This window comes from Gekko japonicus, unplaced genomic scaffold (assembly GCF_001447785.1).
Source record: "Gekko japonicus isolate JY-2015 unplaced genomic scaffold, Gekko_japonicus_V1.1 scaffold559, whole genome shotgun sequence".
NCBI classification, from domain to species: domain Eukaryota; kingdom Metazoa; phylum Chordata; class Lepidosauria; order Squamata; family Gekkonidae; genus Gekko; species Gekko japonicus.
Window position 1 is genome coordinate 348,310 of NW_015168064.1, and position 22,930 is coordinate 371,239.

Here is a 22,930-nt window from a genome sequence, read left to right on the forward strand (position 1 = left end):
CTGTTTCTGTCTCCCCCCCCCCATTTCAGCCATGACTACTGTCATTCCTTACACACTCCCTGTCTATTTTTTTCCATTTCACTTCAGCCACACTGTCAGTCCTTCACACACACACACACACACACACACACACACCACTCATTCCTTTTCTCCTGCTCCTCCCCCCCCCACCCATCTACCTGCCTCCATTGCATTCCAAAGTTAATGGGAGGTGGATCCTTGCCTGCTTGCTTCCCCAGCCCCCTCCCCACCAGTACCTATGGTTCTCTGGAGGGCTGCTGTCCTGCAACCACTTCAGCTCTCACTGCGGATGGTGGGTGCTGTCCCCCCATCCAACCTGTGTCACTGCCGCCACCCGCCACCTTCCCTGGGATTCCCCTAGACCCTGCCTGTCTTCATTGCAGCTGGTGGGCACTTCTCTGTCCTGCTGCCGCCACTTTGGGACTTTGCAGCTTCCCTGTGCCTCTCCCTGCCTCTCTGTCTCTGGAGGTTGCTGCAAGGTGATATTCTATGGCTGCCTTTTTTCAGCCTAAACTTCCTCCTGCTACCTCCAACAGCCCCAGCCTCCTCTCAGCTGGTCTGCAGCTATCTTTTGAGAGCCCTAGGTGCTGGAATAGGCCCCACTCCTCTACCAGCTCCTGAGGTTCCTTCTAGCCTGGCCATCTTTTTCCTTCAGCCACCATTAGGAGAGGCAATCATTCATTCACTCCCCCTATGGCAGTGCTGCAATTTTTAGGTTTTGTAGTACCCCCCCCCCAGCCTTTTTTCCTTACTTTCAAAATTTTCTGCAACCATGGGGAGTCCCCAGAGTTTGCAGGAAAGTCTTACTTCAGTGTAAGTGGGCCTGATCAGCAGGTTTAGCTATCCGCAGATTTGGCTATTCCTGTTGATCTCAACAGGAAACTGAACAATATAGGTATTACTAAAGATCTCAAAGCTAATCTCTTGTATGGATCCTGACCCAGAATTTCCTGCAAGGATTACTGCAGACTCTATTGCAGCACAGTAAATCCCATGATACAGAGGCAAGCACACCAATTTGTAGCCTCCAAATATTTGTTATCATAAGAACTTAAGAAGAGCCATGCTGGATCAGACCAAAGGCCTATCAAGTCCAGTATTTTGATCACAAAGTAGCCCCACTAGCTGCCTCTAGGAAGCCCACAAGCAGGATGATTTCGAAAGCATCCTTCCGACTGTGCTCCCCAGCAATTAATACAAAAAGAGGCATACTGCCTCTGGTACTGGAGGGAGTAGATATGACTAGTAGCCATTGATAGCCCCATCCTCCATTAATTTTGTCTACTCTCCTTTTAAACCTTCTGAATTGTAGGCCTCTACCACATCCTATGGCAGCAAGTTCCAGGATTAACCATACACTGTATGAAGAAGTACTTGCTCTTGTCTGTCCTGAATCTCTCACCCCTCAGTTCCCACCCTTCAGCTTCTATCATGCCAGTAGCAACTGCCAGTAGCAGAAAGTGAAATACCTACGGAGTCAACCAAGTTAAGCATCCTCATCACCCACTGGTAACCCTTTACTGCCTTTCTTCCCAAGAAACAAGTAAGGGCCTTCCTACTTAGGTCTCCCAAAAACTTGACCAAGTTTGAATAGAGCCACACAAAATCTTCAGTCCTTCAATCAATGCACTTTTACAGGCACAATATATGTGAAAACAAATAATAGTGCTCAGTAGATTTGCCAGTCATATCTGAGCTGGAGAAGTCAAGTTTCTTTAATTGATCCTCATGCATCATAAAAATCTGTGGGGTGGAAAAACTGGTACTAGTTGACTGCATATGTTTCTGCAGACTCTTTTCACTACCTTTGGGAACAGAAAAGTGCACTTTGACTGGCAATGCATTGGCTACTACTTCAGAAAAATAAAGAAATCTAGTTCCTTTGCAAGGATTGGAGGAAAACAGTGTATGAATTACTGTGAGGGAAGAAAACTAAAATAATTAAAATACGTAAGCATAAGAATATAGAATGCATATATTTTAAAATAAGCAGAGGGCACTCATCAGAAACACTGTAGTCATTGAATCTACTTGAGGAGACAGCCAACTTCTCCTTTTTAGAGTATTTACTTTTTGTCATCTGGTTCAATAGCATCTCCAATGGGAAAATCTTCACTGTAACGGTACAAAGCTTAATGATTCATAGTTGCCAAAAAGAACTATCATATAATCTAAGGAAAACTGATTACCCACCTAGTAATTTCTGTGGATCTGTTGTTATGCTCCTTTGATTTGACATACGTTGACGGATGTCTGGATTTTGATCAAGGAGAACCATAGTAGCTTGCTGCCATGCACAAGGCCATGTAAGCTGATTGTCATTTGCACCAGAGACTGAATGTAAATATATACCTAAATTAAATGGGCTAGTACTATTCAAATGCAATGCAATCTGAAATGCATAACCTTGCATAGAATAAAATGGCGGACTGTATAATGCTCCTGCCTCCCCTGCAGGGCTTGAATAAAGGAGCTGAGTGAAATTTCTTATATGCCAAACATGGTGAGGGCACTGGGTTTCTGACAGATTGATATCATCAATGGAAAGACCTCCATTTGATACACTAGATCCTTTTATGCCTTCAAATACAACTCGGAATTTAGTTGTAGCATTCAAAGGAACATGATATAGCTGCCAATAGTCCGTTGGTAAACCTGAAAAAGAAGCACAAGGTATGTTATTTACAACTTATTTCAATGATGCATCTAATTCTCAACATGGCTCCATCTGTGGAAACTTAAATCCCAAGATGGGGGCCAAAGACAGACAACACAGAGCTTTCTACAAACCTGAGAAAAGCTCCAGGTTTTCAGAAAAATCTGAAATTGTGTGTGTGTGTATAGGTTTTAAATCCCCCCGTGAAAACAATAAAAGCAGTATCTGTAACTTTAATAAATGAATGCCATCAATGGCTGTTGCTAAGCAATCACAACGGCATTGCAAGCTTGCCAGCTTTGATTTCTGTCAGTAAAAGGCCGAGGGAGGGGCAGGGCCCTTTTCAGGGCTCTTTTGTCCTTTAAAAGAACATTCAGTGGGGCCGGCCCACCAGCAACATAATACCACATAACTGGCATGATTCACTCAGGCCTGGTTGCTTGCTACTGTTCAACTGCAGCCACCACACAAAAGCCAGTGTGGTGGTGTGGTTAGCATTTCAGGATAGGACCTGTGAGATCCAGGTCTGAATCACCACTTTGCTATGGAAGCTCACTGGGTGACCCTTGGGCCAGTTATACATTTTCAGCCAAGCTCACCTCACAGGATTGTTGTGAGGATAAAACTGAGGAGAGGAGAATGATGTAAGCTGCTTTGGTCCCCATTGTGGAGAAAGGTGGGGTATAAACGAAAAAAATAAATGATAAATATTGCTGAAGATGGCTGACAGATAAAAAGATACATTTGTGGGTGGGTGAGAAAGAGAGACGGAAGAAGGAAAAGGTAAGGATATGGGGTTTGCCAGGAAGAGGGAAAGAAAAATAGAGTGGGGAAAGGGATACAGGGGAATGTGAGATGTCTTTGCGAGTCCTTGTGGGTTCCATACTGTACAACTGTGCCATAGTTTTCCTGAGTAGAGGGTTTCAGAGAGGGGGGGGATGGAAAGCTGAAGACAGGGGAACTGTTAAAGATAGGATAGATAGTAGAAAGGGAAAGAAAGAAGTAGGAAAAGGGGAGAGGGTATGGTGGCTTTCAGGGAAGGAAAAGAAGCAATAATGGGGGAGGGGAAATGAGATGCCCCCCTGCAAGTCCTTCTGGGTCCCCTGCTTGTGAATTCTGATATTGTTAAAAGCATTTAGGATATGTACAAAGACTTGCTACAATTCATTCCATTGTTCTTTCCCTTTGATCTTCTTGTGTTTCTTTTTTGTTTATAAGCCTGTAGAGGCAGGGCCTGTCTCTTCATAGAACTGAATCACTTTATATCCCTTCTGAAAAACTGAATTAAATATATAAATTATTGGGACCCAGCTCAAAGCTAGACTACTGTAATGCATTCATGCTGCTCAGAACTTCAGCTGATACAAAATACCAAAGCCTGCCTCCCAACTGTGCTGAGCCACTAGTGGTGTATTATCTGGACTGGCTCCCATTTGTCTTCCAGTTAGAACTCAAGGTGCTGGTTTTGACACATAAAGTCTTAAACAGCTTTGGCTTTAGCACACCTTAGAGATCACAATCCCTGCTTTTATGTTCCATTACAATCTTGAATCAAAGCATTCATAGATACCAATTTTATGTGGGGGGGAAACAGCCATGGAAAATACAGTGCAGAAGCATGGCTGAAGAAATATCTATTGTCTTGTATAACAATTTTTGTTAAAGAAATATTAAACTGTCTAATTCTCAGTAGCATAATAAACATGTATCTGATTTCAACTTCAGAGTACGGGTTGATGCTCACTTTACTGAATTCTGCTCTACATAAGAGATTAACTGCACTTAGAAAAGCAGGTATCAGGGAGACGAGTTCTAGCCTAACTTTGTTTCCTATGTGGCCAGAATTCTTTTGTAAGAAGATAAATGCAAACACACACATCTTGGTCCATCCATAAAATGAATACTGCAGGCTTGCACAGTGTCAGTTTGCCCGGGGCCATGCAGAAAAGAGAGAGGACATTTAACTAGGGGTGTGCATTCAGTATAAACCGAGCCAAAAAATACCCGATAAATACCTTATCAATATTTATTGGGTAATTTCTCAGCCAGTTACAAAGTGGGCTGCTGATTCAGATATCTGAAAATGGCCACCTCAAAAAATCCCAAAAATATTTGGGGATTTTTCGGGGCCACCAGATGGTAGGTGTTTAAAAGGATTGTCTTCCCTTTAAACACCTTCTGGGTAAATGAGCTGCTTTGCAGTGCAGCTTTTTGCAAGCCGCGCTGTGAGTTCTCTGTTATACCCTATGGAAATCATTATAGTCAATGGCCCCCATAGGCTATAATGGAGAATCTAGCTGGAGTTATCTGGGGCTTGGGGGGGGGCTGTTTTTTGAGGTAGATGCAGCAAATTTGCAGCATAACTACAGGTGCATCTCCTAACCCCCCCCCCCAGCTTCAAAAAGATTGGAACAGGGGGTCCAATTCTATGATCCCCAGAAGAAGGTGCCCTCATTCTCCATTGTTTCCAATGGAGGGAAAAGGGCATTTAAAATGAACACAGTCCCTTTAAATGTCTTCTCTAATCAACAGGCAAGATATTTGTCTCATCTGTTTGAGCCCCCAGAAATAACTAGGTCTAGAACAGACACTGAGTGTAACATGCTTTTCATACCTTGAATTGTTTTCACAAGTCTTAAAGTACCATTGGGGTTCGCTTCACTGTACTCCTTAACTAAGACATTCAGCTGATCACTTTCACTCCCACTGTTGTAATAATAGAACTGCAGGCACTGGAATCCTCTCTTGGGATACAGAAACCGGCTCTCTAAAATGGCTTGGTCCCTTGTGACTCCAGCACTAGTGTTAAAATGCATAAAGAAGCCAGTTTCTATTGAAGGCGTAAAAAGAGGGGGATAAAGAACACCCAATTAGAACTTAGCAACTGGAAAAAAAATCATACATGACATTAATTTTGTGAATGAAAAGATGTTCAGTCTCTGGGCATAAGTTACTGAAATGAGATAGTCATCATTGCTTCCTATTTGGTTGGCTTTGTCTTTGTTGTTTCTATTCCAAAGTATTTTTTGTAATCATCTGATGCTGAAACCTTGCATTGACTAATGAGAGAAACTGACACATTTTTATGCCTAGATCAACTGATATAGAAAATCAAATTCTATGATCAAGACATTATTTTGGGATCATTGGGTAGGATCCAGCACATAGTCCTGTCATCCAGCATGATCAAGACAAAAACAGGGAACAGCAGGACCTTCCTTAGAGTAGCCCCATGGTCTCTGGAATGAGCTTCTATAAAAAAGCCCTCCTGGGACTAATTGGGGGGAACAGCACTACAAAAGGGCCTCAGCCCCAGTCCACCTTGGCCTCCCCACCCCCAAAGGAGGGAAGGAGAGCCTGCCTAGCCAGCTTCAAGCAGAAGGCGCCCAGCCAAGCTGGGTGGTCGGGTGGGTACAGGTGGGCATGTCCCATTCCTTGCCATGGCTGGGTGAAGGTAGCCCAGATATGGGGACTACCTCACAAATTAGAGTGGTCCCACTAGGCAGGGTGTGTGGCCTTAATGGCCAATCTGCCCCCATGCTTCGTGTTAATGTTTAGTAAACACTGTAAGTATTACACTTTTGAAGCTTAAGCTACAGATTTAGATATATGCTAGCTGCTTTGTTGGGACTAGATTGCACTAGTTAATGGTTAATTAATCAGCACTTATCTATTTTGCAAAAATGAATACAAAATAAGATGCTGGTACTGTTAACAGATCTTTGTGTATCCTGTAAAATGAGTCAAGGTAATAGCATTTGCAAAAACTTATAAGAATTCATGTAACATCAAAAAGGTTTAGTGTCTTTGTCCTTTTTGAAATTCGAAAGGCTTTTTAAAATTCTCCTAAGTATTTCATAGTTTTAAAATGCAATAGTAATTTATCAGCAAATTAAATAAGATCAAAGATCACTAATGTACCTACAGGAGTTACTTCAAGATATAACAATTATTGCCACATATTACCCTGACAGTTTCCAGCATAGGTATGATCAGTTTTCGGTCCACCAGATACTTCAGTTATACGTTGCCAGTCAGCATTATCTTCTGAACCTTGAATCATGCCACACACGTTTTCAAATTCAAAACTGCACGTTTCCATAAAGCTTAAGGAAGTGGCTACAAAATCAAACAAACAAAATGTTTATATGTTGTCGAAGGCTTTCACGGCCGGAGTTCATTAGTTGCTGTAGATTTTCAAGGACGTGTGGCCGTGGTCTTGGCATTGTAGAACCTGACGTTTCGCCAGTAACTGTGACTGGCATCCTCAGGAAGATGGAATACTCAGAAAGATGGAATACTCTCTGTGTCAAGGTGAGAAGAAAATGGTAGGCAGGTAATTTATATCGACTCCAGAAGGTGGGAAAATCTACAGCAACTAATAAAATGTTTATACATGGTCAATTCAGTGTTTGTGAAACTGAATAAATACACTCAACTGGATCAGAATATAATGGAGCTTAATGTTGATACCAACGTAGTCATTACATCATCAATTAACAGTATCAGCAGAATTCATAAATCAATTAGATCATGTACATTGGCTTCCAGCCTTGTTTTATGTACCTCCATACTTTAAGTTTGTTTGCCAGGTGTCCTGCATATAGTTTCCCCACAATAGATAAAAGACTAATGGGTCTATAGTTGCTTGGAAGTTGGCAATTTCCTTTTTTAAATACTGGCACCAATATTGTGTTTGTCCACACATCAGGCATTAGCCCTGTCTTGTCTATCTCAGTAAGAGTGGCTAAAAAGGGTGCCCACCACTCTGGAAATGTCCTAAGCATTCCAGGAGGTATTGCATCAGGCCCAGGAGTCTTCCCTGGCTTTAGGTGCTCAATTAGGGATTCTACCTCCTCAACCTGTACTGGAGGCCATTCAGGACAGTACTGGGATGTACCTATTATCTATTTCAAAAAGCACCATTCAAGATTACAATATTAGACTTTTTCTTTATCCCCTAATGTTTTTTCCTTTGTGTAACTTTACCTGAGGATGAATTGTGTGAAACACAAAAAATTTCATAATGCATTGTGAATCATAGTTGGTTAAACTAAAAGTATGTTGCAGTTGCTGTTTAACAATAAGGATGATTGGTTTGTTCTGTGTAGTTTCACGGGTATGTAATACAATAAACAAAGTGATGCCAGTGTGTGAATGTATATAAGTAATCAGAAAGATAAATACTGACACACAAAATGAAGTTACACTGAACATCTTTATTTAGTATAAAATAGCCCTGCAAATGACTTCACAAGTTACCAACTCAGTAAAATACTTTACTAGCCTATATGTGGATTTTTTAAAAAAAATCTTTGACCTTGAAGTAAACCTTTCCCCTCATATATTAAATGGAATAGGCATAAATAGTTTTCTTAAATGAAGAAATAAATAAAAGGGAGGGAAAATATTTAGCATTTATAATCTAAAGTACCTTCAAAGTCACTTTCTCTTTCCTCTCCATAAAGGCCAAGGTCAAAAATAACATCTTACATCGTACATAACATTGTACATATAATCATTCAAGTCCAGTAGCATCTTAGAGAGCAATCAGATTTTGGGGGAATGAGCCTTCTTGTATCTGATTGAGCTTTTCTCTGGAAAGCTTATACCCTGAAACTCTTCTTTATCCTTATGGTGCTATTGGACTCAAATATAGCTCTTTTCTGCAGACCAACACAGCTGTCCTCCTGAAACTATCTTCATATGATCAAGCTGACTCAAATAATAAATGGTGGCTGCATATAGACATGAGCCTCCGGGGAGGGCGGGTTAGAAATGTAAATAATATAATAATAATAGCCTATGTGATGCACAGTAAGTAAATGGTTAATGCTGTAACCTAGTCTGAGAACCTTGAGTGACAGGGGAATGAATAGAATTATTCAGTTGAGATGTCAGTTAAAGAGTGACAGGAGTGGCAGTTAAGAACTGACAGTTGACTGGGAAGGAAGGCTGGGAGAGGATCAAGAAGGCTCCCGAGTTACGAAAGTGGGAAGCTTAGCCCATCCCTAACAAGCCTGAGAGAAATTGCTTTTAGAAGGGGGGGGGTAATCCCTAGCCTGTGGATAAGGAGGGAAACTGGAACTTTTTAAAATGTTCCTGCCTTCATCAACTGTTAGACAAAGAAGTTTATGCTTGTGTATTTAAGCAGAGACTGCCAAGAAATCTCTCTCCTCAAGTTTTAAAGACCTGTCTGAATAACAGAAACAGTGACTTCTTTGTGACAAATTGCCTGGTGTTTATTTGTATACAAATTTACCTCATTCCAGTTGCCTGTTCACCTCATAAGTCCTAAATATGATTTCTACTTGACCATTTCCCCTCAAAGTTAAATAAAACAGGTGTTGTTTTTTTTACTACCATCAGTCTCTTGTGTGTTATTATGAAACTAGGACATAAGAATGATTTTAGTCTCGCCCTTCAGTTCCCAAGGCTGGGTCAGCTTTTACCAATATACATTCAAATGACTGGGTGGGACAGCCAGAGAAAAAAAAAAAGAAGGAAAAAGGGGCTGCTCAGCCAGAAAGAAGATAAGGGAACCCCTGTGAGGGAGGGTGAAATTGTTATAACCTAGTTAACAAAAACATGCATCAATCTGAAAGGATGCATGTGTCAGGTTCAATAGAGCTGTCGCAGTCCACAACAATTCATAAGAATAGGTTGCTTTATTACAAGTCACTATTGATACTCTCACATAGTCATTGTCAGGAATGAAACTCAAAACCAAGCAGGGACAGATATAGACAGTTCAAACACACAGGATTGACCAATGAATACAGTTTGTGCTCAGCAGGTATTGAGCGGGAAAAAATCAAGGCGGGATATAGCATCCAGCCGTTTGAGTCACACCAGCCAGATTGGGAACGGCTCCAGCAGCCGTTCTCACAGTCTTATCAACTACAAAGGCAGCGCCACCTTCCAAAGCCAAAACAAACGGTACCACAGCACTGAGAGGAAATGAACAGAGAAATGCAGGCTAGTCCCCCCCAATCATACAGCAGGTAGGTTACACAGAACATACCCAGAGTACAAATGGCAGTTTACTGACAGCATGTTGCTTCTCCTCCTCATTTCTTCCAGAAACAATCATGGTTAAGCACTCTCTCTGGTTACCCATTGACCAGGTGCAGGTATGCAGGTAAACTGCAATTAGTTTCCTCCTGCTAGCCAGGAACCTTAACCAGGGTTTTACATGGGAGCGGTGGCGCAGGGATTCCCCTGCTTAACTATAACATCTGAACTGCCAAACTTTGTCAGTTCTAGTCCCATGCTGGTGTGAGCAACCAAGCCTTGTCCTAGCTCATCGTCTACCCAGTGATTTGAAAGCTTCGGCAAGTAGATAAATTGGGGACCACCCGTAAGGGGGTGGGCACACCACTCCCTTTGGGAAGGTGTTAGCTGTCGAGTGTGACTTCTGTGGCACGGCAAGATCAAAAGATGAAAGATCTGTTTCGGCATCCCTGCAGTGGAGCAAGTCAGCCAGGCAGTGGCCGTGTGGCAGCGCGACATCAAGAAGCCCTGACGTCATCAGCCAGCCGACAAGAATACATGCCATCGGAACATGACTGATCCAGCCCGCAGATGAATCCTCCAGCCAGCTACAATGTGTGTGTAATTAAAAATACTGTATGTTGTCTTCCGTATCCCCCATGAGTATTGTTAGTCCAAATGTCATGAGTAACTGTAAATCGCTCTGAGCCCACAGGTGTGTGAGGGAAAAGCGATCAATAATTCAAAAGTATTATTATTATTATTATTATTATTATTATTATTATTATTATTATTATTATTATATTCCAGTTAGTAGGGAGGAAACTGACTGGTTACACTGTGCTTCTCCATTCATACATTAGGAATAGCCAGAATAGAACCATGCTTTGTAAAACAAAGGAGGAAGCTGCAGGCACAAAAGTGAGCTCAGTCATTTATATATGGGTGTCAGCAAATAAAATTCACTCAGCACTGGATTTCTTTAAAAGTATCAGACTATGGTGAAGATAGATTCCAAAAGGAATATGAGGTGAGTTTATATTCATCCTAAGTAAACTGGCCAAGTAGCAATTTAAAAGCCAGACTGTGAAACTCTTCAGGCAAAATGAAACACTATTACTGTACCAGCATATGAAAATTGGTAGGAAAATCAAAACCAACAAAGAAAAAAAAAATAAGTTACAGAAAATCAATATGAGGGAGCTTTAAACACTTACTACAGTTATATAGTTGACTCAGTTTCTGGATATCATATTCACTGAAATCCATCCGTTGTCCAATCACATCAATGAAGGCTGGTATGTTAGTTATTATCGTTGGTTCTGTGCCATTCATGAAGGCAGTTTTACTATAGTGCATTACAGAGGTGTAGTCATAAGGGACATTAAGGAAGTCTGATGTTTTATCACTATATTTATTGAAGTTTCCTTCTCTTCCTAGCCAAGAGAGAAGAAAATAATATTCCATATTATGGTGACAACAGTTATTAATGAGGACAATCCAGCCAAAGTTAAACATTTTTGAGAGTCTTTGATTTCAACAAGAGAGCTAAGCATGTTCCTAAATGTCTTTCACAGAAGTCTTGCTGGATTCCATATCTGAAAATGAATTACAAAGGATGACATAGATGAATATACTATTCCCTGATCCCCAGATAATGTTTCAAAGTATCTGACTGAAATTAGGATTATTGTATTAAATCTTCTTTTGTTTTATATCAATTGAAAGACAGAGGACAATCCAGCCAGCATTAATCATATTGTCTTATTATTTTCAAAGGAAACTGCAGTATTTGTTTAACTCACCCATTTAGTCAACAGGACTTAATGTTTCAATGTTGGCTGGATCATTTTACTGAAATAAATATGTATTTTTAAATAATATATAGCAGAATATCTTTCATCTATATGGACAATCCCTACAGCTTTAAAGATACTTTCACAGAGTAAACACTTTTTAATTATTGAAAAGTTATCTATACCCTTTGAACACAAAGCATCAAAATTTAGTCATGACTAAGGCCTATTGACATCAATAGGATTTAAATCAGTCCCACTCAGTTGTTTTCAATATGATTTTATTGTGGCTAATCTTTGTCGTATTGTGTTTATCATGCATAAATTTTTAGATATTATCAAACTAGCATGTTTTAAACCAGATTTTACATGAAAGAGAAACTTTGTAAATGAGTGCTGCTACAAAGGATTAGGAGAAGGCAAATGAGTTACCAGTCTGAATTCTGTCTCTCATTATTGTGACATAATCATCCCTGTCAGATCGTGATTGCTCATGCCAGAATCCCAGTGCGTGAAGGAACTCATGCTCAACAGTTCCAATCCTGTCACAGTTGGTTCCTATGGAGAGTTCTTGCCTTCCAGTTTGGCGGTTTCCTACATAGGACCAGCAGCTAATAAGAAATGTAAAAGAGATCCATTAGTCCTCAAAAACAGGACCTTCCCAGAAGAAACATTTTTCATGTGTCACCCTGATAAAACAAGGAAGAGCTTGCTATATCAGTTATTGTGAATGCAGTTAAAGTAGTCATACCTCTGCATTTGGACTGGAGATATCAAATTCATAATCTAAGATATGGGTGATGGCCTGAACTTCTATTTAATTTGCAGTCTTCAGTCATTGCCTTAGGCAGGTTGGTATATAGCCCATTTAAAAATCTCATGTGGATTTCTATATGATTACATCATATGACTTGAAATTTCATGTGTTCACTTATGACAGAATGCCTACAATGTAGCCAGAGCACTCAGAGTGAAAATGTGGAAAGGTTCTGAGGTTAATGCCACCTCCCTGGCACAAGCAACTGGCCACAATGTATTGCTTAACACATGTTGTGCATGGAAAACTGCTCACATGCGTCTCTAGTTTTGCTATGTGATCACAAACTGCAAGGGGATCCAAATGTTTGACTATGGAAAATGACTAACCTTATCAGTTGGCCTCCATACATATCCACGAGCTAGTAGGGGCACTGTTGAAGCACTTTGTTCCTCTCACATGAAAGTTTATACCCAGAATAAAACTTTGTTGGTCTTGAAGGTGCCACTGGACTCAAACTTTGTTCTGAGAAACACTGGTTTACGTTGCTTGCTAACAGCTTTCTCCTCGCCTGACCAAGGCTGAGTTCTAATGGTCTGATGTGTTCCTGCTCATGACTGGCCTGCTATGTGGAGCAGCCAGTACTAGAGTAAATTCAGCCAGCTGGGGAGAGGGAGTGGTAGTATTTGGGCCAAAAATGTTGCCTAAAGCTCCACCTGCTACTCTCCCATCTTGCACTGTTATTCCCAAAGTGCTTATGACAGATTCATAATCTTTTATCTCAGCTGATTCAGTTCTGAGAACCTAAGAGATTCTGAACTTTGTAATAAAGGTCCAGCCTGGATTATTTAAACCAGACAACTGATCAAATTGAAAAAGAAAGTGATCTAAATGGACAGACCAAAAACTTGCTAATATCTCGTGTTGCTTTTTTCAAATAGTGTGAAGACATTATAAACAATGATACTGCAAAGCAATGCTTGTAGAATCTGTGCAATCATGTAAGTCTTCCTGCAAGAAGCTATAAAATTGATCAGCAACTATAAAAATAGGAATTTACTGCACTATTAAGAGGAAAGGCACTGTTTATAGATAGTTTACAACAATAGGTATCTTCATGTAAAAGCCAAGACAAATTCCAACAGACTAGATGAACTGGCATTTTTTAAAATGTGGTTATTACTATTGCAAGAGAAAAATAACCAACATCCTGAGAATAACTCCCAGCAGAGTTCAGCTGTTCTCACTAATACAAGATTCACTACTGAAATTAGAAATTTTTCACTGACATACAGCCTAATTTTAAAATTTGCTGTGCTAGTAAATAAATTTTAAAACGGGATGTACAAAACATTGTTATCAGCACAATCCAAATAATCTTATCTATCACCAGCATTCAGGCCAAGCGACTGGAACAGGGGGAGGTCTCAGTTAAGCGACTGCAGTTAATGGAGGCATATCTGGCAAACCACTCTTTGTGAAAGTTTTTTTTAAGTCAGTTGTGTACACAGCATACAGATATTTTTTTTAAATGGCAGAGGAAGAGCTCAGTATAAATTTGTGAGGGGCCCAGGAAAAAAAACCTATCGGCAACTCTACCATTATTGCAAGGATTTCATGATGGCACTGCAAGCAACACAGAAGCTCAAACCATAACGAGGATCAGAATTAAAACATATTTAGTCACACATTAGAATCACTGAATTCTGAACAACACACAGCTTGGATCCAACAGAATATTTCTGTGGGTGGAAGAGTTTCTGTCCATAGAAGTGCTCCCCTGGATCCAACCCAGTGTCTCCTGTAGAGAATGTCATATTTACAGGTCCCAAGTTTATAATTTCACAGACCTAGCTGGCACAAATCCTAACTTACAGTGGCATCCTAAACTGAGTTACACCCTTCTAAGTCCACTGAAGTCCACTGAGACCCAGTTTGGTGTAAGTGGTTAAGAGCGGCGAACTCTAATCTGGAGAACCAGTTTTGATTCCTAACTCCTCCATGGTGACCGGAAAAAAGCCCACAGTCATAAATGCTCACAGGAAAAAAGCCCACGTGGAAAAATGCCCACATGGAAAAAAGCCCACACGGGAAAAAGCCCATATACGTAAAAGCCCACACGGGAAAAAGCCCATATACATAAAAGCCCACACGGAAAAAAGCCCACATGGAAAAATACCATGTAAAGCGCCATAGATATTTATAATTGTGGATAACCATTCATCTCCATTTATGAGAATGAACAGGTATTACCTGTATTCACATGCAACTCTTCTTCTTCAGTGGGCTTCAAATTGTGTCAGTCTGCTAATGTGCCTCTTTGAGTTGTAGAATCCTCACTGAATCCCACATGCTGGGGAAGATATGCTGCTGTTGGAAAGACTGTGTGCAGGTTTTGCTTCATGTACATCACCCCAGCATATAAATTGGCACCATTGGGTACGTCAGCAAAACATAACAAATTGTGATTCTTCTTACCCACTTCCTCTGATCACTGAGAGATAATTTGCTTCACCTTCCCAGGGTTTGAAATCAATACAGGTTTTTAGGCGGTATTGTTCAAAGGCTTTGAGAATAAGTCCTTTGGCATTCATTTCTGGAAGAAAAATAAAAAGTCAGTTACTAAAATATATGTCTGTTAACTCAGGTAACATTCCCATCATAAACCAAGAATACTGCTGGTAACACTGATACATTTGATACATTAATAGAAAATAAATTATTGTAAAAATTATATTAGCCTAGTTAATATGTTACATACTCTATATAAAATTGATTACTATACCTAGCTTAATTTACTGTAAACATTAGTAATTTTCTTGGATTGTTTGCACATAATTTATTTACTTAATTTACAGTGTTCCTTTCTCACAGAGACCCATGGTGGACAAGTATTGCAGATATTCAAGCTAAAATGATTTCTATTTAAATTAAATATTTCCTTTTATTGTAGTTTTCTACATTTTTGTCTGTTTTCCACAATACAAAATTTTTCATCAGTAATATTTTAAATTCAATTTGTTCTAATTACTTTTGTCCTCATTTTTGCTCCATCCTGGCAAATAACTTCAGAAACTAACATTTTAAGGGTTCATATTAGGGCTGCCAAGTGGGGGCGGGTGGCGAGTAAACCCCCGCTTTGGAGGCCCGATTTCCGCCGCCGCAGAATCAGGCCCCAGGGGGAACCCCGCCCCCGAAGCGCAGCGTGGCTTCGTCACCAGAGGTGACGCAACCATGTAGAGCCGATCGGGGCCACACCCGATCGGGGCCACACCCCCAACGTGCTCTACGTCGTGCGTCACTTCCTGTGATGTGCAGGCGGCGCGCGCGTGCGCGCACAGGTCCTACAGCAACTCCCGGAGCCAAGAGACAGTCCCCCGTCGGTGAGTACAAAGGACTTGGCAACCCTAGTTCATATCGAATACTGCTTTTCAAAGAATGAATGCACTATCATACCCAGGCTGTCCTCCAGGACATATGGAATGGTGTGGGGCCATCGATACTTATCACCAATAATGGAGTTTCGTTTCTGGAAAGGAGGGAAAGTATGAAGAATTCAGGGAAGCAAAACATAAAGGTTAATATTACCAAAGCTCTCTGCCTTTGCATTCAAGTGACTCTGCTATGGGGCATGTCAGTTCCTCACTGCTTATGGCACACTGTAATGTGGCTAACTGGGGATAATCTGTTAGTGCTTCAGTGTAGTGAACTGCTCTGTGAAAGGTCATGTATTCTGACACACAATTGGAGACTGTAAAACATCATCTATTTTAATAAACACAAAATAGCTTTCTGGACTTCTATGAAGAAAGGCTTGTAAATGCATGGCATGTGCCTCATGACATTTCCTCAGGTATAGAGGAAAAGTATGCAAATGGAATAGTTTGCAAGAAATATTGTAAGCTAAAAAAGCTTCTGTCTATATATCATTAGTATAAACACTATGAATATTGTGCCAGCATACAAACTGAACAGTAACATAATGGCTGATTCTTTACCTGTCTCTCTCCCACTTTTATTCTCTCAGATATTCTCTGTGCATTCCTCTCTAGTCACTTTAAACTACTGCTTCATAAAGGAAATGTTTATAGCTAACAAGGGGGTTAATAGCTCTTTACTGTGGCTGAATTCTTGTATCCTGAGAAACTCTGTAGATGGAGACGTTTCTGGCCCAAACTTCCAGAAACAGAAATTGAACAAACCATACTGATGCTGTAATGAAAGAGAGGGCTTAGAGGCAGAAGCTTCCTCATTAGGGATGCGTATGAACCAGCTCACAACCTAAAGTTCAAGCTGAACTTCAGCCAGTTTGTGGTTTGCAAACTCACGTTAGTTTATGAACTTTTAGTGCTGTTCGTGGTGGTTTGTGATTGGAGACAACAAGACTAGTGCTGATCGATTCAACTGTTTACAAAACTCCAAGGCAACAAGGAGGGCAGAATTCTCCAGCCTTGGAGACACCAATAGGAGCCCTCCAAACTTTAACAGGCACTGCCAGCCACCAGTCACAGAGTTCCCATTCTGCTCTATGGGTTCAGAAGGCTATATATTCATCAGCTCTGCTCCCCCCCCCCTTGTTTGCTGGCTGGTGAATCAAGACAGAGACACAGAGCTAGCAGAGCAGAGTCATTGCTTTGCTTTCTGCTTGTGTTCTGGTGTCTGCTGCTGGGATTCATTGCTTCCTGAGTGTGGTGCAGGATGTCATCTTCTTCATGACCATCCTGTGTGGGGAAGAGGAGCTCAGCATCTGCTCAAATGACTGGCTGACCCTCTTCCCAAATGGTGCATGTCCTGAAGCTTTTCCAGGACACCACCAACATGCTCTGTGCCCACATGGCCAGCTGGGGGCAAGTCATCTCCCTGATTTGAGGGCTGGACTGGGAGTTGACCACTGCACTGCAGTCAGGCCCCAAGGGGATGGCTGAACTCCGTGGGTCTGGGCCTTGGCAGAGAGATTGCAAGTGGGCATCACCGTCAGGTTCCATCCTCTCTGCAAAGAACAGGAGTACAAGCTGGCCTTTATCTGCAACCCATGGATTAAGTACAGCATTGCTCTCCAGAATGTAGAGCTCATGGAGTGGAAGTGTGAGCTCTGCAAAGAAGTACGGAGGCTTCAGGTCAGCAGGCATGGCCAGAGGGAATAGTAGGTGGAAGAAACTGGGTGAAGGAGTAGTAGCTGCAGACCACCACCTCTGCCTCCAAGAATCCAAACAGGCAGAAGCCCCTCTACTGGTTGTTGGTAGTGAAGCGGGAGGTCAGTAGCAGCGGTGGGAAGGCCAGGTGTATCATGGTGGAGGATTCAGCAGAGGTGATGGTGAGGGAGTACCTCACTGAGTCCCCTGAGCCTGCCTCCACCAGTCCCCTCAAATACTGGTCATGCAAAGCCATCATCTGGGCAAACCTCTCTTGTGTGGCCATGAATCCCCTCTCCTGCCCCCCCACCAGCGTCCAGAGTAAGTGAGTGTTCCCCCACCTGGGAGACCTTCTCAGCCCCCACCTCTGCTGTCTGGACCCAGCCAGGGTGGACGAGTTGTCCTTCCTGAAGGTCAGTTTCACTCTGCTGGGCTCCCCTGATCTGGACCTGGTAGAGTAAGATCCAGGGCTACTGATGTCCTCCTGTGTGTCCCCGCATTCCTTCTCCTGTCTGCGTGATCCAACATGCAGCCTGTGGGTTCCACCCTTGGCACTTGGGTGGGAGGATGGCTGCCTCTGTTGGGTGGGGGTGGGCTGGCCCCACACCCAACCCAAACAACATCTACCTCATGAGAAAACACCTACTTTATAAACCAACATCTGCCTCATAACAAAACACCTACCTCACGAACCAACATCTAACTTATAGTGCAACACCTGCCTCATGGAACAACATCCACCTCAGCAAACATCTACCTCAACAAACATCTGCCTATACAAGCAAACCCCTTTTTTTACTACTGCTTTCCATTGCAGGTGATCTCTTGTCTGTACAACGTGTTCTGCCAATGGTGAAGAACCAGAAATTTCACTTAGAGGTAGGCTGTGATTAGAGGATCTATATGTTTGGGCCTGTATTGTGTAGTGGGTTTGCCGCATGGACGAAGGACAAAGACCGGCATAGTGCAAAGCACGCTTTATTTGGTACACAACAAGACAAGGTCTAACGGCCGGCAGGCCAACTATATACACTCCAGGGACACACCCCTGGACCCCGTTGGTGGGTTTGAATTTCCCGCCACGGTGCCCATTGGTTCCCCCAGTGGAGGGTCTAGGAGCCTAGTCCCTATTGTTCTCCCAGAGTCAAGCTCTGGCTGTTCGCTGGCCCCCGGTGGCGGTCAGCTTACACAACAGCCTGAGAGAATTGTGAACATGCTTTCCTTAAGAACATAAGAACCTAAGAGAAGCCAGCATTGGATCAGGCCAATGGCCCATCCAGTCCAACACTCTGTCACACAGTGCCCAAAAATACCAGGTGCCATCGGGGGTCCAGCAATGGGTCTAGGACACCCGAAGCCCTCCCACTGTTGCCCCCCCAAGCACCAAGAATGCAGTGCATCACTTGCCCCAGACAGAGTTCCTATCTATACCTTGTGGCTAATAGCCACTGATGGACCTTTGCTCCATATGTTTATCTAATTCCGTCTTAAAGCCATCCATGCTTTTGTAGCCACCACCACCACCACCTCCTGTGGCAGTGAATTCCATGTGTTAATCACTTTCCGGGTGAAGAGGAACTTCCTTTTATCTGTTCTAACCCAACTGTGATGTGGTGTCTGGCTGGGGTGCCCACCCAGCAGCCGTGGGGTTATTTTGGGGAGCCCCTGTCAAAAGTCTGGGGGTGCCTGGTCTACCTTTTCACCTGTCCTTCATAACCTGTCTTTTTAAACTTGAGGGGTGACCCTGCCAGCTTCACATATGTTTTCATTTATCCTCGGAGTAGAAGAATTCACCCCGATGGATGGGTGCACTCCAGACCCAGTTGTAGAGAATAATCCACCCCCTTGGTGGGTGTTCTCTGCATCTGTGTGTGTAAGCCTTAGCTGGTGGGTGCCTCGGACAAGGGCCCACATTTATTATACCCTCCCAGCTGCCATGGGGATACTTTGGGGACCCCTAATCAAAAGTCTGCCTTTCCATCTGTCCTCCAAGTACTGGTTTTGCATTTCAGCCCTGGAGGGAGAGCTGTGAGAGTTGTGGGTACACTTCCCTTCCTTGTGGTGTCTAGCTGGGGTGCCCGCCAAGCTGCCATGGGGTTATTTTGGGGAGCCCCCATTCACACTGTGGGGATGCCTTGTCTGCCTTTCTGTACTTCTGTCATTTTAGACTTGTGGGGTGGCCCTGTCATCTCTACATGTGTTTCCATTTATCTGTAGAGTAGAAAAATTCATGCTGATGGATGGGTGTGCTCTGGACCCAGGTACAGAGTACAATAAGCCAGCTAGTATGTAAGCCTTAGCTAGTAGGTTCCTCAGCTGAGTACCCTTATACCCTCCCAGCTGCCATGGAGGTACTTTGGGGACCCCCTTCGAAACTCTGAGGGTGTCTGCTTTTCCGGCTGAATACTAGCTGTTTGTTGCAGCCTGGAGGGGGTGGCTGTGAGCATTGTGGGCACACTTTGGTTGTCAGAGTTGGCCTCAGGGCTTCAAACCACCATGTCTACATACGTCATTGCACAATTTGAGGTTTGGGTGTCAGGGGTGGACTCTGGGCTTCAAGCCACCATGTCTACATACGTCTCAGGGAGGCTTTGAGCCACCATGTCTACATACGTCTCAGGGGGGCTTTGAGCCACCATGTCTATATGCGTTGTTGCACACTTTCAAGTTTGGGTCTTGCGTGGTCTCAGCAGGGCTTTGGGCCATCATGTCTACATACATCTCAGGGCTTTGAGCCACCACATCTATATACATTGTTGCACATTGGTTTGGGTTTGGGTTTCAGGTGCTCTCAGAGCACATTGCACTGATTCTGCTGGGCTGCAAAAATGCTCACCTTCAGTTTCTACTGCTGAGATTCTTGGGGACTTTGATTCTGTTCTGCTGGGCTTCTATTGCCCTTGCTTTTTTTGCTGTTTCCCCCCACCATTGGAAACAATGGAAGATGGGGGGGCACCTTCTGGGGGGGGGGGCTGTACTTCAAACCCCGTAATTCCAATTGGATAAGATAAGAGTCAGCTGGAGATCCCCTGCAAGTTTGGTGTCTCTAGCATGCTGGCATTATATCCACTCCTGAACCTGTGTCTGCATTTCCCCAAAAAGCACTTTCGCGGGGGCATCTTCTTTTTTGGAGGGTATTCTACCACGAACTTCACAAACCTGGTTCATATAATGCCTTTTTAGTTCATAATGGTCTGTGGTTTGGTTTGTGGGTCTGCCACAAACCATGAATCAAACCACATTTTCCCAATTCGTGCCCATCCCTATTCCTCAACATTAAACCCTTGAGAAGAAGACATCTAAGATTAGAGGAAAAATTTATAACCTTTTTACAATAATAAGGTATGGACCTTTTCATCTCCAGATTGGCCAACATTTACACTGATGCTTGCCTCTGGAACTCACCCCATCAAGTTTGATATCACCCTCAAACAGGTCCAGTCCTAAAGCTAAAAAAAAAAGAAAACCCAGTACAGATTAGTGCATTCTCATTCTCTCTCATTGTTGTAAAATGCAAAAAATATAAAAAACCATTAAAAACCTTCATTGATATCAAAGATATCTTGGTCCATTCCATTGTCTTCACTTATTTCTGGGAAAATGACACAGAAACAATGTATTTAGCTTAGCACTGTATACAATTGTATATTTTATTTGGTTGTAGGGCAATTTATTTAGGAAACGTTGATACAACTGTATTAAATAAGCATACTACATATTTATGAATCATAACAATCCTGTTGGAATCCTGAACTCAACAGCACAGTTCCAATTAAACATTTTTAGGATTGGAGTGTCAATGTGACAGTAATTATCAATCTATATTTGTCTCTATTGGTTTCACAAACTGGTTCTGTTATCTATATTTTAAATTAACAGAGTGCTAAATACAACTCACCCAGTGGTTCATGAACAGGCTGGAATAAAAGAAAAAGATTAAGTAAGATGCACAATGTTCTTTTAATAATTTGCAGCTAGATTTTTTAAAAACTTTCATCTCAGGATTTTTCTCTGCTGTTTAGCTGATAGCTTTATTTCTGGTGCTCTTCCTAGACCATGTTCTCTTGGGGGGAGGGACAGCACAGGATGTTTTTCATTACTCAGAAATAGCTCTTATTTTTTAAAAAGTTATCAATCCCTGTCCTAATGTCTAAGTATAAAAATAATATTTTCTTTGTTGCCTTACCAGACTGTAAGCAATCTGTAGAAGAGCCCAGTTTAGGATCAGAGAAACTGACCACCAATCCATTGTACTGTATAATCTTCGTACGGACTGTGTACTATGTATGGACTATGGACTCTTAATTTCTACGTCATTTTATGTATTTAATATGCTGTCATAAACTGGAACCTTTGCTCTTGTATTGCAGGCATGAGATATGTACCTTGATCATGATCAATCAGCTATTATGACCCATCTATTGTGGTAATGTCCTGACTTGGAATAGCTCAGGCTAGCCCAATCTCATCGGACCTCAGAAGCTAAGCTGGGTCGACCGTGATTAGTGTTTGGATGGGAGACCACCAAGGGAGTCCAGGGTTGCTATGCAAAGGCAGGGAATGGCAAACTGCTTCTGTTAGTCTCTTGCCTTGATCACCCTATGGGGTCAATCTAAGTCAGCTGCAACTTGATGACACTTTCCAATAGGCAACAAAGAGAAAGACAAGTTAGGTGTTCTTCTACCAGTGTACAAAACAGCCCTGGAAAGCCCTCCCAGTGGCCTTCTCTCCTGAAAGTAGGGAGGGAGAAAGACCAAGCCCACTTGCGCAGACAGCCCCACATCAAACAGAGCTCCAGCTGGGAAGGCCTCACAATGGCACAGGTGGATTGATCATTAAGGCCATTAGGACTTTTCCTTGATGGGCTTATAGCGTGCCACCACCACCACCTGGGCTGGGCTGGGCAGGGCCAACCTAGTGGTGAGAAGGGCAGCCCATCCGAAGAAATGGCAGAGGCCATAATGTCCTATCTGCTCCTGCTGATGTGAGGCTTTATTCTCCTCCTCCCCTGGAATTTCACAACATAACTAGAAAGTTTCAGTTTTTCATTAACAAAAGGAAACAACCCTTCTTTGTTGAATAGGAGGCTTTCCACCTGCAAGTTTCTCAACATGAACAGGATGCTGTGAAAAAATCAAATATTGCACCTTAGGGAAAGTACAGTTTATATGGACCTGGCCATGTAATCTGCTTTGTTTAGCCACACTTGATGGCTTAGCGCCTCAGCCCAGAACAGTCTGCAGCCTGAGGGTCAGAACCTCAGGTGCATGGCAGAGCCACACTTTCATGAGCTCACTTTCATGAGACACACTTTTTTCATGAAAAAGTTGCCATATTTGTTCTGTTGTTTTTGAGAAAGCCCTGTTGCTAGAGTGCATGTATAGACAGCAAGGGTCCCAATCCTCCTACCGCTCTTTGCACACTAAGAGGAGCAGTAGGCCAGCCATCACCTGGTAGGAGAAAGGTTTCCTCAATGGCACTGACTCTTGGCTTGTTTTTTACTATGGTACACCTGTTGGTACTAATCTTGTGGATTAGTACCCTAGCTTCCTTGGTCTACTGCCTAATGTTCTGA

The 22,930-nt window shown here is 42.5% G+C and overlaps 1 protein-coding gene across 1 annotated transcript in view; it reads right to left on the reverse strand.

The window, feature by feature from the left end:
* Positions 1-21,272, reverse strand: part of MEP1B (meprin A subunit beta) — a 29,320-nt gene extending 8,048 nt beyond the window's left edge. Inside the window, exons 1-11 of the mRNA XM_015414552.1 lie at positions 21,254-21,272; positions 20,897-20,947; positions 20,761-20,804; positions 17,414-17,419; positions 15,680-15,752; positions 14,702-14,819; positions 11,899-12,077; positions 10,888-11,106; positions 6,644-6,796; positions 5,292-5,507; positions 2,215-2,676 (exon numbers count right to left, since the gene is read on the reverse strand). Coding sequence (XP_015270038.1) covers positions 2,215-2,676; positions 5,292-5,507; positions 6,644-6,796; positions 10,888-11,106; positions 11,899-12,077; positions 14,702-14,819; positions 15,680-15,752; positions 17,414-17,419; positions 20,761-20,804; positions 20,897-20,927 — 1,501 coding nt within the window. The 5' untranslated portion in view covers positions 20,928-20,947; positions 21,254-21,272. The remainder of the gene's footprint in view (positions 1-2,214; positions 2,677-5,291; positions 5,508-6,643; positions 6,797-10,887; positions 11,107-11,898; positions 12,078-14,701; positions 14,820-15,679; positions 15,753-17,413; positions 17,420-20,760; positions 20,805-20,896; positions 20,948-21,253) is intronic.
* Positions 21,273-22,930: the final 1,658 nt, after the last annotated feature.